Here is a 16,734-nt window from a genome sequence, read left to right on the forward strand (position 1 = left end):
GGGGGGGGGGGGGGGGGGGGGGGGGGGGGGGGGGGGGTGGGGGGGTTAGGGGGGTGTATTAAATGTCTGAGGCCAGAACCGAACTCAGGTCCTCCTGACTTTGGGAGCCAGCGCTTTACTCACTGCATCACCTAGCTGCCCCCAGACTAATCTTTCTTATGACTAGATCTGGTCATGTTTAAAAATCTGCAAGTAACTGGAAATCAGGAACTGACAATTACCTATAGATGTAGACGGACAGAAAAATAAAACAGCTATTCTAATTGGATATCACTTAGTACTTGTGAATTTTACCACAAAACCTTTATGATGATCAACAAGTCAAGTCAACAAACATATTGAATTGTCATGATCATTGGCCCTCTGGTCTTCTGATTGGATCACCTGGTATTTACCCAGTTCCATGGCTAATAAACTCCTACTTCATGCTCCCCTAATCCCTATAATTCAGAACTGACATCTTCTAAGGCAAAAACTCCCCCCCACCACTCTCTCTGCACATTTCTAACTCTACACAGCTTAATCCGACATCTGATTTTTTTTCCAGTCACTATTTTCCTATGACCTTTACAGCATCATTTCAAAACAAAACAAAACAAAACTTCACTGCATCTAGTTCTCTTCCTTTCATACTATTTCCATCTTCTTACTGTCAACGAAATTTAGTTCCCTCTATGAGACACCTCAGTCCTGGATTCTCTCTCCAGTATTTGGATGCTCTTTCTCTCATGCCCCACAATTTACTAGACTAGAAGCTTGAACAGGACTATACTCCTTAATCCCTTATATCATGCCCAGACTTTCCCTTTGCCACCATCACTCAGAAACCTTTCCACCTTTCACTCTATCCAACTATATTACTCTGTCCAAATCATTTTTTATTTGTCAACTACAGACCTCTAGGTCACCTGTGCTATTTCTCAGGGAATTCAGTACCTGATTCACATTTTTATCTCCACCCTAATCGTTCCCATCCCAATTATCAACTTCAGTATTCACAATGATGTGCCATTAAACACCTTGGGCTCCCAGTTTATCAGTCTTCTCAGCTTCCACGACCTACATGTCCAGTCTACATTAGCTACCCACAATGATAATCATGCTTCATCATCACCCAAAGTTGTCCTACCTCCATTATATCCAGTATTTTGATATTTTCTCTTTCAAAAGTTACAAATGATTTGGGACAAAATCAGATAACCATGTTTTAGTCTCTGTCCTCCTTGCTCTCTGCAGCTTTTTACACTTTTGATCAATCCTTCCTTATGGACATTCTCTTCTCTCTTCAATCTGTTTATTTACTCTTCAGTCTCCTTTACTTGTCTTCCCAAGGCTCTTCTCTGTTCTATCCATGATCTCCCCAAAAGTGATATTATCTGCTTCTACAGGTTTAACTATAATCTTTACACAGATGATTCCCAAATTTTATATTTATGTATATCCATCCTAATCTTTTTCTTGAATTTCAGTTCTATATCACTGACTGCTGGAAACCTCCACTTGAATATCCTGTCAATATCTCAAACTCGGCATGTTCACAACAGAACTTATTATCTTCACCAAAAAAGATCTGCCCCAGTTCCAAACTTCTCTCTCTTGAGGGCAATGTTATCATCTAGCATTATAACCTGGAAGCCATTTTTTATAGATAGAAAAACTAATAATAAATTAAAGATAATGGGATAGGCAAGCATAGAGGCTGTGAAGAATAGGAAATGTTTCATGCAGTGATAGACCTGAGCTTGAAGCAAACTTAGGAATTTTAACAAGGACTGATAAAAGATTGCAACCCATAAATGGAACATAGCCTTTGCAAAGACACAAAGGTAAGAATTGGGATGCTGTATGTAAGCAACTGCAAGAAGGTAAGTGTGGCTAAATGGAAGAATTCATGAAAGGGAATAATGTATAATAAGATGGGAAATAGAATTTGAAACAGTAAATTATAAACACAAGAGTCTTAAATGACAAACAGGTAGGTTTGTATTATATACTAGGAAAAAAATAGAGATCTAATGTGGTTAACTAAGCATGGGAAGGAACTAGGTTAGACCTGGGCTTTAGGAATATCACTCTGGTAGCTATGTGGAGAAAAGGATTTGTGAAGGATGGAGACCTATTAGGGTGATGGTCATGGGGAGAGGTGAGAAGAGTCTGAATTAGGTTACTGGCCCTCTAAGTAGAGAGAAAAGATGGATGTGATATAGACCATGGAAATAAAATTAATAAGATTTGGCAGCCAATTGGATATGATGAGTGAAGGAGGGTGAGGAGTTGAAAATGATTCCAAGGTTTCAAGCCTGAATTCCTACAGAGATGGTGGAACCCTTAACAGAAACAAGGAAGCTCATTAGAACAATGGATTTCTGAGAAAGGATAATGAGTTCTGTTTTAAACACAAAGAGCTGTCCAAAAGGCATTTTGTAATGCAGGACTGAAGCTCAGGAGAGAGACTAGCACTGCAAATATAGGTCTGGTATATATTTGGGTAGAGATAACCAAACTCATGAGAATTGATGAAGAAATTTATGAAGAATACAAAGAGAGAAGAAAAGAAGGCCCAAGAGAGAGCCTTGAGATACCTACAGTTAGAGAGCAAGAAATAGATGGAGATTCAGCCATGGAGACAGAGAAGGAAGAAAGAACACTGCCAAGAAAATCCAGAGAAGACAGCATATCCATCCAAGAAGAGAGGGTAGTAAACATATATACATATACACATACATAACCACATGGCCATATATAATATACATGTATACATATGCACAGATACAAAAACATACATACATATATAATGCACATGTGGTCTGCCCCTTGGTAAAGTAAACTCCTTAAGAGCAAGGGCTACTCCTTATATAGGCAGAAGGGGAATAAGAAACTATGAGAAACACTACAATTTAAAGAGATGGGGGAGAGGAGAGTAATGGAGAAGCAATCTTCCAAAGAATGTAGGAGGGAACAGGAACAAAGGTGTGAGTATTTCTCTTGGCCTTGGCAAGAAGAAGGGTCAGCTTTTCATCAGACACTGGAAATGGGAAGGGAAAACAGGAGTTTTCAGACATAGAGTAGAGAAGAAAAAGAAGCTTACTGCAAAAGGCCTCTATATTTTCAGTAAATTATAAGTTAAGGTCTTCTACTAAGAGGAAGAGGAGGGAGTAGTGTGGGAGAAGAGGTTTGGAACAGCTGTTGTGGAGACTGTGATATAAAACCATCAGAAGAGGTAGAGATAAGATTGAAGATAAACAGGAAACAACACAATGCGCTACCCCCCCCCACACACACACACACACACATACCCCAACTCCTCCATACAGATCTAGAAAATGCACTAGACCAAATCTTGATGGAAAATCCAAGAAAAAGTTACAGTGAGTCATTTTTCCAGTCCATGTTGTCATGGGGAGACATGAGGGGTCTGTGGACACTGGGATTAGAGTCTGACCAGGAGTGGCCATGCCCAGGGTAAAGCTGTTCATTGGGGCAAGATGATGTCCTATACTCTCAATGAGTACAATGACCTTGCATAAGGAATGTGAACAGGTGATAACTGGCATCTGTGTCACTCCTTACCAAGTTCTGTGTCTCAAATCCAGGGTAGAATGAGGAGGAAACATGCAAGAGTGGCATTCCAGAGTAAGGAGGTGCTGCAGGTCCAAGGCTACGTAGCTAGAGGAGCTAGTCCAGAAGCAAGTATCAAGAGTGTGGCTCAGATGTCAAAAGCAGAACTCGGTCTCAGTTCCAGTTTCTAGGCTAGTCTAATGCCTGTAGGGGAGCAGTCAGGGCAAAAATTTGGGAAGAAAGGAGAGACTACAGTTGTTACTCCAAACCAGCAAAGATTCCCAGCTGGTTGAGAAAATCTGAGTGCTGCAGCATCTACTGATGCTCAGACCCAAAGCCAGATCAAAACTTTAAAGAGCTCAGACCAGTGGGGCAGTGACCAGCCTTGCCTTGGATCAGACCACTCTGGGAGTCCTGAAAGTTTACAGGTCCCCAGCCTGAGCTATCCCTGAGATCCTGGAATAACACAACACTCAAAGCCCTAGGAAAACAGCACCAGAGTCAGCCCAAACTTTCTCTCCAGAAGCGCACAGAGCTCGGTCCTAATATCAAGTATCAAGTCAAGAAGTAGGTTAGAAGCCCTAACAAATAAAAAAGAATCCCACCATAAAAGACAATTATGGTAACCAGAACTATTGAGACACAAACCCAGAAAAGAATGACTCCAAAGCATCCACAAACAAAGCCCCAAAGAAAAACATAGCTTAAGCTATATTCAATAAAATACCTGAAACATAAGAAGCAAGAGTTTAAAAAAAAGTTTATAACCAATGAAATGAGAGCACGAAAGGAAAAGAAACAAGAGCTATGGAAGAAAGGATTAGAAAGAGAGTTAGCAACTTGTAACCAAGAGGTTCAAAATCTTGCCCAAGCAACAAATTCCCTGAAAATTAGAATGGAACAAATAGAAGCCAATGACTAAAAAAACAGAAAAAAATGGAAAATATCTCAGAGCAAAAAAAAAATGACCTACAAAACATACTAATGAGAAAAAATTTAAGAATTGTTGAATTACTTGAAAGGAACCTACACATCATATTTCAAAAATTTTTTAAAGAAAACTGTCCCTATCTCTTATGAACTGGGGGCAAAGTGGAAATAGAATCCACAGGCCACCTCCTGAAAGAAATACCAAAATGCAAACTCCCAGGGATATTGGAGCCAAAATCCAAAGCCTTCAGGTAAGAGAAAAATATTGCAAGATGCCAAAAAGAAAGAATTCATGTATAGAGGAGTTACCATCAGAATCACAATGATTTAGCAGTCACCAATATAAAAGGGTAGAGACTTTGGAATATGCTATTCCAGAAGGCAAAGGATATGTTACAGACAAGAATCACATACCCAGTAAAATTAAGAATAATGCTTTTGGGGGGGGAGGGGCAGTGCAGTGAATAGAGCACTAGCCCTGGAGTCAGGAGGACCTGAGTTCAAATCTGACCACAGACACTTGACACTAGCCATGTGACCTTGGGCAAGTCACTTAACCCCAATTGCCCTGCCCTCCCCCCTCCAAAAAAAAAGAATAATGCTTTGGGGGGGGAGAAGAAATCTTTTAAAAACCAGAAGATTTCCAAGAATTTCTGATGCAAAGAACAGAGCTGCGTAGAAGTTATAAAATTCAAACACAGGACTTAAGAGAAACATAAAAAGTAAATGTGAATAAGCAATTCTAAGGAACTAAAAAAGTTTTTCTCAAACTGCTTAAATTCAAATTGGGGGGGGGGGGTGGAACGCAAGGTAATTGGGGTTAAGTGACTTGCCCAACATCACATAGTTAGTAAATGTTAAATGTCTTGAGGCCAGATTTGAACTCAGGTCCTCTTGAATACAGGGCTGGTGCTCAATCTATTGTACCACCTCAATGCCCTTATATGAGATGATGATAATGTGTCCCCTAGGAACTCAGTTATCATTTGGGCAACAGAGAGTCTAATCAGACAAGAGCTGAAAGTAGATCTGTTATGTCTTATTGACCATAAGAAAAGAATGGAAAGAAAGGAGAAGTGGAATATATTGGGGAGTGGGGGAAGAGTAAGGAAGGTTAGGGAAATTATCTCACATAATCATGGTGCACAAGTAGATATCTATACAAAGAAGGGGGACAGCTAGCACTTGAACCTCACTGTCATCTAAATTGGTCAAATGAGGGAAGAATGCACACACATAGAACTGGGGACAGAAATACATTTCCTTCAACAGGGAAATAGGAGAGAAAAGGGGGAAATGAAAAAGGGAGAATGAAGGATTAAGGGATAAAGCAGTCTTAATCAATACAAACTCTAAGGAGGTACAAAAATATTTATGTCTTTTTTGATGTGGCAAAAAAAATGGAAATCAGAAAGGGTGCCTATGATGTGAGGGATAGCTAAATAAGTTATGGTATATGCATATGATGGAATACTGTAAGAAATGGTGACAGGGATGGATTCTGAGAAACATGGGAAGACCTATATGAACTTATGCAGAGTAAATGAATAGAACCTGGAAAACAATTGACACAATGACAATACAATGCAGACAAACAAATTTGAAAGAATTAGAGATTCTGATCAATGTAATGACCCAACTATGCTTCAAAAGGCATAGTGATGAAATATGCCACTAAGCTGCTGACAAAGAGGCAAACAGAGCAAAAAAGTTATTTTTTTTCCTTTGTTGGACATGACCAGTGAGGAAATTTGTTTTGCTTGTCTACATATGTTTTGTAACAGGAGTTTTGTTTTTCTTTTATTATCAAATGTAGGGAGGAGAGTTGGGGTCAGAGGGAGAAAAAGCAGACTTTTGTTTATTTTAAAAATATATAGTACATAAAAGAAAAATATAATTAAAAAGTAAAGTCAATTTAAAAAGAGTAAAAAGGATTGCCTTAATTCAGTGAAGGTCCCATTGATATTAGAAACATCATATGATGTAACTTTCCAGGTTATAGCTGAGAAGTAAGTAAATGGAACAATAGAAGAAAATGGTGAGAGCAACCTACAATTGCACTTGGCAAGACACAACTGGCAACAGGAGAAAGGGACCGGGAATTTAAGAGTAGAAAATAGGGTAAAGATAAAGGAGAAAAATAAAGCCAGAGCATAGGAGAATCCTGAGGGCTAGAGGGACTAGAAGTATGGTGAGGAAAAAGAATATATTTAGCAGGAATGAAACATCGGGAGAGATGAAATGATATAAGAATATAGTCAGATACGTGAATGTCAGAATTATTGATCATGGCAGTGGAACACCTGTGGGTAAGAGAAAGCTCATGGCTGTATCTGTCACTGTGTGTGGTGTATGGTTGGCTCAGGTAGACCAGGTAAGCTTAGGAGAATAAGGAACTTGAAGGCTAAGATATCTCAGGGCATATCAGGATATATTTTGAAATACCCTAGAATAAGAGAAGGGGGTGGGGTGAGGAAGATAACCTGAAATTCAGTAGACAATTGCCATCAGGATCTGGATCAGGTGATATATCTGGACAGAGTAAACCTTAGAAGAGGATAAATTGCTGAGTGATTGTGGGAAAGGGAGAATCTGGAAGCAGCAACAGGAGTAAGGAGTATGCTAACTCACCCTCCAGGACTCATGTGTCAGGGGGCATGAGAGAAGATGCAACCAGTACTGGAAAAGATGGTCAGGGTCGCAGGGATCATGTCATGTCACTTCCCTGCTCAAATCCTTCTGTGACTCCTTATTGCCTGCAGGATAATATACAAACCCCTCAGGCTGGTTTTTCATGTCTTCCACAATGAGACTCCAAACTAATTTTTTTGTCTTATTTCACATCACACTCTCTTTCCAGCCAGGCTGGCCTGCGAGCTGTTCCTTTGTACTTAATCTTTGACATTTCATCTTCCACCTCCATATATTTGTACCAGTTGCCCATCAGGCCTAAACCATGCTCCTTCCTCACCTCTGCTTTTTAAAATCCTTATCTTTCTTCAGTGCTCACCTCCACCTCCATCAAGCCTTCCCTGATTCCCTCTACATCAGTATAGTCACCCTCTTTAAACTACTTTACACTTATTTACCTGTGTATGTATTATGTATCTCTCCTCTCCACCCCACAGTAGAATGCAAGCTTCTGGAGCTCAAATACTATTGTGACCTAGTATGCCTGGTGTCTAGAATAGTACCTTGCACAGAGCAGGTGCTTAGTGCAAGCTTGCTGAACTGAACCATCTAGTAGGACAGAGGCTGTAACTAAAGCTATTACCATTTTATATATGTGAAAGCTAAGCCTCAGTGAATTTAAGTGTCTTTACCAAGGTCACATGGCTAGTAAAGCATGGAAAATGGACTCAAATCCAGGTTTTGTGACTCCATGTACAGTGTTCTACTACATTAAGCTGTCTTTTTAAAAGAGTGAAGAAATAACATTAATAATTGGTTGTTAGTAGAAAAGTAGAAAATACAATCTCATTTTGTATTTGCTCATATTATTTAATTTTCCTCAAGAGCAAAAAATAAAACTGAAACTTAGGAGGTTTGGTAGAAGAAACTATGTTTACTTTGGGGGATTTTTTTTAAGTCACAGGTGTTTTTCAAAGGCACTTATTTTAACCTATGCATTTTAAAATCACAATTTAAGTTGATATAAATGTGTAAAGTTAAAATAACATATACAATGTAAGAGCAACAAAAATCTTAACAACACATGTTAGGTTTCATATTACAAATATATTTAAAAGAAAGGAAATCATTGGCAGACTGGGTAAGGAAAACAGAACTAAAGTCTCTAGGGATAGTATTTAGGCAAATAATTCTTTGAGAACTAAAGTTAATTTTCTAAAAAACTTTAATACTTTAAAAATAAAGAACAACTGAATTTTACTTTAAAAGTGATTCTATTTCTTACTTTACCCTCTAAAACTTGAGCATCTGTACTCTTAGTAGCAAAAAATATCTCTGAAACAGGTTTCTTACATGGTAAAATTACCCAAACACTAAACCTTTTACTTTTAACGATTGTTAAGCTTAGTTAAAAGCAATATGAATCTTTCAGTCATTTAAAAAAGTTTAATAAGAAAGCATTTACTTACCTGTACAGATAGCAAAATTAATAATGAACAAATTTTAAGATAAAATTAACTTTAATTGGTTGTATCTTGTTTACATGCCAAGACCTGAGTTCAGGGTTCTGTTTTTCTCTTGCAATAGAGGGAGGTGTTAGTGATGTCATTAAGGGCCACAGAAGAAATAGGGAACCATGAACAAGGCTCTTGGCAGAAAAAAACAACAACACCTTTTTAGTTTACCTTCCAGTTTAAAATAAATAGAAAAATTACTTTATAGAGTGTCTGTCCAATATATGCATGCCCTAAAGGGATAATCCAGGCCTTTTATTTCAAAAGTTTTCATCTGGGTTCCAGAATACAGGCTAACAACACTGGCACAAATCTGTGGACTTATAAGAAAAACTTAATGGTTTAAGACTGGGTTTATGGAGTAAAAACAGCAAGTCAATTCCATTTAAAAAGGAAAACAGCAGTGAGTAATACAAAAATTAAAATGAATTTTTACTTAATTTTTCACTTTTCAAATGACAGAAAGACATGGACAAAAGTTAAAGAGGATAACAAAATGTAAAAAGGTTGAAATTTCAACCTATGTTGTACCTATGTCAATAAACTCAGAGATCCATCAAGGCAATAAAGTAAATTTTTCATCTAATTATATTTATACCATGAATATGGAAATACTTACCCTAAGATGCTACTCTTAAATGAATGAAAAGAATAATTGGTGTTCAGTTTTAACAAATTCCCATGATGTGTAATTAGGTTTCTAATTTCTAATTAGGTACCTGTAGTTTTTATTTTTAATAATACATAATAAAAATATACATGCCTCATGAATGTTATCATTGTCTGCCTCAATGACACATCAGAAATTATCTAAGGCCAAAGGTCAGGATTTTTTAATACCTTTGGTAATCTACAACATAGAATGGAATGCAGATATTTAAGCTTAACTCTCACCTTTTCAATTTGCTCTTGCACAGGAGTGGAGGTTTTATATCCAAGATGTAACAACATTGCTTCTGCTGCATTTCTTTTAGCTATCTTCTTACTAAGGCCTATTCCAGTAGCAACTGCACTGCCAACCTTAACCTGGTAAAATGAAAAGAAATAACTAATAATAACTATTAAACAAATATAACTTCTTGACATCCCCACATGACAAGCTCTGAAGTGATTCCATTAAAACTACATTCAGTTTCAAAAATCCCTAAAATTCATAGAATTTTATTTTAGAGATGGATAGAGCTTAGAAGGTCATCTAAGCCAAATATTTTTATTTTTCAGATGAGTACGGCAATATTTAAAGACTGACCTAAAATCATGCTGCTAAATGAGTGATAGAGCTAAAACTAAGTCTAAGATCTCCTAATTCCTAGGTCAGTGTTTTCATGCAATTCAGAAAGTGTTTAAAGTACATTTCAAATTTTATATTACTATAGTACCTCAAGTGAATTCCTATCACTTTTACTAAAAAGAAACCTTTTGGGGTTCCTATGTTTCATGGATTTATAGGCATATCTCATATGCGCAAAGTAATAAATAATTGATCTTTGTCAGTAAATAAAAATTTCAAGATAGTAACACAAATCACTAAGTTTCCACATTGTAAAGTTGGGCGATTTTGGAGATGCTTTATCAGCTCTTTTAAGCCAAGATATAGGTACATTTATTTACTTATTGGGGTTGAGGGTAGGGGGTGGCGAGTTGATAAATGGTGAAAACCTGTCATTTCATAGGTATAGAAAATGCCCTACATTAAGGAAAACCAGCAAGTGAGTCACAAATTAGTTTTAGTGAGTTGTCTGGGACACTAAGATTAAACAACTTATCCAAGGTTACATAGTCTGTATATCTCAGCAGGAAGACTTGAACCCAAGCAGTTCTGAATCCAAGATCACTTTAACCACTACATCACACTTCCTCAATACCAACCTAAGAAAGTAAATTAACCAAAAAAAGTTTATTCACTGATAAGAACTGGTTAATTAATAATGGAAATGAAATAAACAGTGTATATATGTACATTTTTAAAGTAAAATCTTTTGATAAAGCTCACAAATTCATTGTTTTAACAATAAGGTTTTTATTTGAGTAATAGTAACATTTTTGAAACATGCTTCAACTCTTTTGCTACTTGGGAAAAGTAATATAAATATGAGAGTTTTTTTTTAACTTCACATATTATTTCAGTTAATAAGTCCAAATAAACTAAGGAATATGCAAAAGTCCTTTTTACCATTTACCAGTTAAATAATTTAGTACTTGATCAAATAATAAGCATCAAAAAATCAGCTATCATGTTAAAAAAAACTGAAAGGAGAAACATGTTTTATGATACATAATAAATTAAAATCCTAATATTTCTAAAACTTATGAAACCAGCTTTTGGACATTACTATGTTCTCTATCAAAAGATTAACATTTTTTTTTTTAAATCTTTCCAAAATTAGCTGTGGGAATAGAATACTCAACCAATGTCATCAGAGATTTTCTTCTGTTTATCTAATGGCCAATACAAGTAATTGGATCCATTTCATTACATTCAAATTTACCCTTTCTGTGACAGATAAAAATGAGCAAATTATCTCTAGATACTTAACTTCCACATTCAATTAAAATAAATGAAAACATTGCTTAAATAGTTTATACAAAAAGCCTTTTACTTTGATAAGGTTGCTGAATGCTATAACGAATCCACTGGGACTTTGGTGGGGGGGGAAGCAATATGAATTCAGTGTGAAAACATTTAAAAGCACAGCCAAATGTCCCTGCTTAACTAGAATGTTTACGAATACCCATAAAAAAAAGCTGCTTAAGAAAAATTCTGAGTGCCTCTTTCAAAAGGGTACTCAATATACTCCTATATAGAGGCTTGTTTTATTTTTTATAAGGCCAAAGAAGTTTTATATTTCTAATACATGTTAAAATTTTAGATCAGATTTTTTTAAACCTTTGGAGTTCAAAGAAAACTTTCTGGAAGACTTCAAATCTAAGAAAGCCAGAGTAAAGATGGTAAAAAGATTTCATGAATAGTCAACAAAGCAAAAATACTACAATAGCACTGTTCTTTGTCTTAATGGCAACCAGTCAATGAAGCCACCAAAAAGGAACCTTGTTTATTCAGAAAAAAATTCATTTCCAAAATCTAAATAAACAAATAAATTAAAGATTTAGTTCTTGTAATTTTCAAAAGTAGGAAAGGAAAATTATGAACCAGAATGTGTTTATAGTCAGTTTCTCTCTTTCCACTTCTGATATATTGCTATTCTCTGTACATACTAAACTTTTTCAAATGTAAATCTAATTATAAGGCTGTTAAGACAGAAAGTATTTTGTCAAAAGGACAAGCTCCACATATGATAATGCAAAATCTTACGTGGCAATCAGACTAGAAGAAATTATCTATATACCTCAACACCTAAGGAAACAATACTATTTTAGTGGGTCAAAGTTTCTTCTAGAATTATTTCTAGAAGTACAATATAAATTACAAAGTTCTAGAAATCTCACAACAAAGTCTAATTTTGCCAAGTTTGTATTTAATTTATTAACTAAAAAGTACTAAGTAAATAAACTTAAATCAAAGAGACTGAAATAATAGCCCTTGGGGCAGCTTTCACACATGACACTCCCTTTTTCCTATTCGACACTACTTGTGGGTACATTCGAGAGTACAAAAGAAGGTGAAAATGTATTTCTTATGGGGGCTCCAAATACAGTGTAAATAGAAACTGAAATAATGAACAACTAACTCTGAGATGACTGTAGGCCATTTGGACCTATGCTGTGAATCCTCCATTCAACCTTACTCTTGTTTCTACCCACCATTCCATTTTGGGTACCACCTTATCACATCATCCATAAATTGGGTTGCTAGAATAAGTAATGATCAGAAGTATTATGTACTTTACTTTGATACAAATTAAACTCCTCTGAATTTCAAGAAGTCTGTCCATCCTAAATGTCTATACTGCTAAGAAGTCAAGATAATATCCCTTCTTGAGATGAAAATATAGATTGTGTAAAAGTTAACATAGTAACAAATACAATGTATAAGTAAATTAGAATTAATATTACACATTTCAAATAGACTAAAGTATGTCAGAAAGGCAAATCATTTATTTTAGACATTAAGATACATTTAAAAAATTATTTTCATGAGCCAAAACAGTTTTGTAATTATCTTTGTAACTTCTTAGAATAGCATAGTGGTTTTCCTTCTTTATGTAATTTTATTTTGTTTCCCTCTCCAACCCTGCCCAAATTGGAAAATGTTTTCAGGGCTCAGATCCCCAAAATTACTGAATATAGTATGTTATAGTACTTATGAATTATAAACATAAGGGAATTAGTGGTTGTTTAACTTTTATTTGATTGCATGCATCATTACCTGCTGGAGGAAAGATGAGAGGACATTCAAATCACCTCTGCGAAGCCTTGGAGTTTCAAAAGATACACAAAAGGGAAAAGATAGCTTGGCTATCTTAGCATAGATATTTACTGACTGCAACAAAATTCATTGTGACCAAATTTCTACTTTCCTAGAAGTGACTGCAAGTTATTTAAAAGCAGGGTCTGCATCACATTTATTCTTGTATGGCCAGCATTTAGCACTGTGTCTTACATCTAAGACTTAGACTGGAGAAAAGATCCCTCAATTTCTCTAAATGACTGAACCCTGATATGTGGCAGTTAGTCAGAAAGTTAGTTCACCTTCATAGTTCCTTTCAAAATACATCCTCTGGGTCCTGTTCTATGTGATAAGACCACCTGTTTGCCACTTTTATTTACCAGAATAACAGATTCACAAAGTCTCAGCATTTGAACAGACCTCAAAGGCCATCTCGTCTATCCTGAAACTGAACAAAAATCCAGTCTCAGCCTATAAGAGAGCCACAGACCACTACTTCCTGAGGCTGCCCATTATACTTTCAGACAGCTCTAATTATTAGAAAGTTTTTGTTACAGACACCAAGTCTAAATCCATATATCTGTAATTTGTCCCAGGTCTGCCCTCTAGGGACCCACAGAACATGTCCCATCTCTCTTCCATGGGGCAGCTCTTCAAATACTTGAAGAAAGCTACCATGACTCCAATTCCCAGAGAGTAAAATACCCCAGCTGCAAACTGCAACATAAATATGTTCAAGATGATAAATTGTGTCATAAATAACCTGTGTGAATCCCACATGGCCTTGAACTCCTCACACTGTCTATTATAAATGTCCTTGATGTTTTACCATACCAAGCATGGGAAGCAGGCAGGGAGAGGACGTGTTGTGAGCCTAATTATATTTGTTTGACACTATTCATTCCTATTTGACCTCTATTTCATAGTTTTACCCAAACCTAAAGTATTCCATATTCCTATAATGTTAAAGGAATTTCCCCTAGTGAGATAGTCAGTGATACCTGCATCAAAAATTCTCGCCGGCGAGACTTTCCTCTGTCTGAAAGAAGAGAATAGTCTGGTTCCTTTTCCTTTCTGGCCTGCTGAATTTGAGCCAGACAGCTAACAGGGTTCATCCCTTGACCATATTCTGGGTCAGCCTAGAAAACAGTAGTAAAAATAAATTTCAGAATATATTATTATTGGTTTTCCTAACTTGATATTTATCTCTCTAAGCAAATTCCATGAATGGAAAGGTTAAAACTTTGGAAAGGATCTTTTATTAAAAAAATTAAAAATAAATGATGTGGTAAAACTAACAACAAAGAAAATCTGGCTAATTATATTTTAAAGTAAGATATCTAATCTTATATCTGGGTTGATGCACCGAATATAATGGAGAGGAAAGATGCCAAAAGAAGGTAACAAAAAGAACACTGATATATGTGCCTACTTTCACCCCTATGCAAAATATTTGAGATTTATCTATAAAGAGCTCTAAGCAAAAGAGCTGTAGACAGACTTCCCCAGCTCCTACATACCCACTCCCCAAAACCCTAAAGTTCACATGAGACCAAGTAATGATCAAGAAATTCAATGATAGACTATTACAAGTGACATCTTCCTTTCCAAAGATGTGCAAGGAGTGAGAAGCCCAAGGGAAACAGGTTGTTAGGAAGCTTCCCTGCAAGACCAGAGATAAGCCAGAGATACATGTATCCTGCAAAGACTGATGTCCATAAGCAATAATAACAGGGGGCTCAACTAAGAAATCCCAAGGGTGGTCAGAAAGTCCCATAGTGAAAGCTTTGGAAACCCTGGGAAATTGTGTGTGTGTGTGTGTGTAAGAAAAAGAGAGACACATATATACATGTATACACATATATATATATATGTGAGTATACAGGAAGAACCTCGTATATATGTAATATGTAATGTCTTTGACACTTTACCAAGCATGAGAAGCAGGCAAGGAGAGGAAGCCAAGATCATGTCATGGGCCTAACTATTTGACACCCTTCATTCCTGTTTGACCTTTATTTGACATTTTTACCCAAACCTGAGCTATTTCATATTCCTGTAATATTGAAGGAATTTCTCCTAGTGAAATAGTCAGTGGTACTTTCATCAAAAACTCTCACCAATAAGATACAATAATATGTGTAATATATTATCTCCCGTTTATAATTATATATAGATAATACATACAGATATGAATATATGCATTTATATGGAGATGTATGTGTACATACATACATACATACAATAACTTGGGGGCAGCTAGGTTACACAGTGGATAGAATCCTGGGATCAGGAGGACCTGAGTTCAAATCTAGCCTCAGACATTTACTACCCGTGTAACCCTGTCTGCCTCAATTTCCCATTGTAAAATGAACTGGAGAAGGAAATGGCAAACCATTCCATTATCTTGGCTAAGAAAATCCCAAATGGAGTTACAGAGAGTTGGACAAAGTGTGTGTGTGAGTGTGTGTGTGTGTGTGTGTGTGTAGATAGCTGTTTGCATGTTGTCTTCCCCATCAGACTTTGAGGCCACATTTTTGCCTTTCTTTGAATCCCTTTTCTTTGTATCTCTGTGTAGATCTAGATCTTGATATAGATAGAGATATATAAAGCAAATAGGAGGTAGTCTCAGAGAGAAGCAGCCAGCAATATTGGGGATGCAGGGAAGAGGGAAGTGTCAGAAATGCATCTTGCATTGGGGCTGAGTTTTTAAGCAGGCCAGGGAGGACTGAAAGTAGAAGTAAGTCAAGAGAGAGTATTTTGGGAATAAGAGACAGCTAGTGAAAGGGTACAGAGCTGGGAGAAAGGGTGTTATGTGTGAGAAAGAGCAAGGTCAATGTTGGTATATTTTAGAGCACAAGGAAGGGAGTATATTATAAAAATACTAGAAAGGTAGGAAGAAGTCGGGTTGTAAAGGTCGATTGGAGTTTATTGGTGGGGCGGGAGGGGGGTGGTACATGGTGACACCTGTGATTTAGGAAAATCACTCTGGCAGCTCAGTGGAAGATGGACTGGAGCTCAAAGAGATTTGAAGCTGGAAGACCAAACAGAATGCTATGGTAATGGTCCGGGCATGAGGTGATAAGTGCCCATCCCCTGATAATAGTGTGTGAGTGGAGAGATGGGGACATATACAAGAGAAGCAAAGGGAGAAAAGATAGGAGTTCAAAGTAGATAAGATATATGGTATGAATAGGAATGAGGCACTCAGGATAACACTAAAGTAGTGAGCCTGAGTGGCTGATAGGATGGTTGTGTCAGGGATAACAAGGCATTTCAGAAGAGGGGAGGATTAGGGAAGAGATAACAAGCTCTGATTTGGACAGGTTGTATTTTGAGATATCTATAGGATACACACACAGATAGATACAGAGATAGAGATAGAGATGTAGAAGTAGATGTAGATGTAGATTAGATATAAATAGCGAGAGATGTCCAAGATGAAGTTAGTAAAATGTCCTGAGTACCATAAAGGGTCCTGAAGATTCGGTTCTCTGAACCACAGCGATCCAGGGGGACTTAACCTCTGGAGACAGAGGTCAGAATAGAAACCCAGATGACCCAAGTTGACCCAAGAAGGGCCAAACATACCATCCAAAAGCACACCATAGGATGTAGCATGGACCTGGTACAAAGCTCAATTCAGGAACTAAAGCTATAGAAATGATTGTCAAAGAAAATCACCAATCACTAAATATAGATAGATAGATAGATAGATAGATAGATAGATAGATAGATAGATAGATAGATAGA

At 36.7% G+C, this 16,734-nt stretch overlaps 1 protein-coding gene across 7 annotated transcripts in view; it reads right to left on the minus strand.

Moving 5' to 3' along the window:
- STAU2 (staufen double-stranded RNA binding protein 2) overlaps positions 1 to 16,734 on the minus strand; it is a 434,298-nt gene that overhangs the window by 232,413 nt on the left and 185,151 nt on the right. For 6 of the 7 annotated variants that reach the window (XM_069100123.1, XM_069100126.1, XM_069100124.1 and 3 more), the window contains 2 exons: positions 13,983 to 14,120; positions 9,528 to 9,659 (listed from right to left, as the gene is read on the minus strand). In XM_069100123.1, coding sequence (XP_068956224.1) covers positions 9,528 to 9,659; positions 13,983 to 14,120 — 270 coding nt within the window. The remainder of the gene's footprint in view (positions 1 to 9,527; positions 9,660 to 13,982; positions 14,121 to 16,734) is intronic. The other variant, XM_069100127.1, reaches the window with a different exon arrangement.

This window comes from Petaurus breviceps, unplaced genomic scaffold (assembly GCF_028583685.1).
Source record: "Petaurus breviceps papuanus isolate PSGF00001 unplaced genomic scaffold, PetGlider_PUasm1.0 38, whole genome shotgun sequence".
NCBI lineage: Eukaryota > Metazoa > Chordata > Mammalia > Diprotodontia > Petauridae > Petaurus > Petaurus breviceps.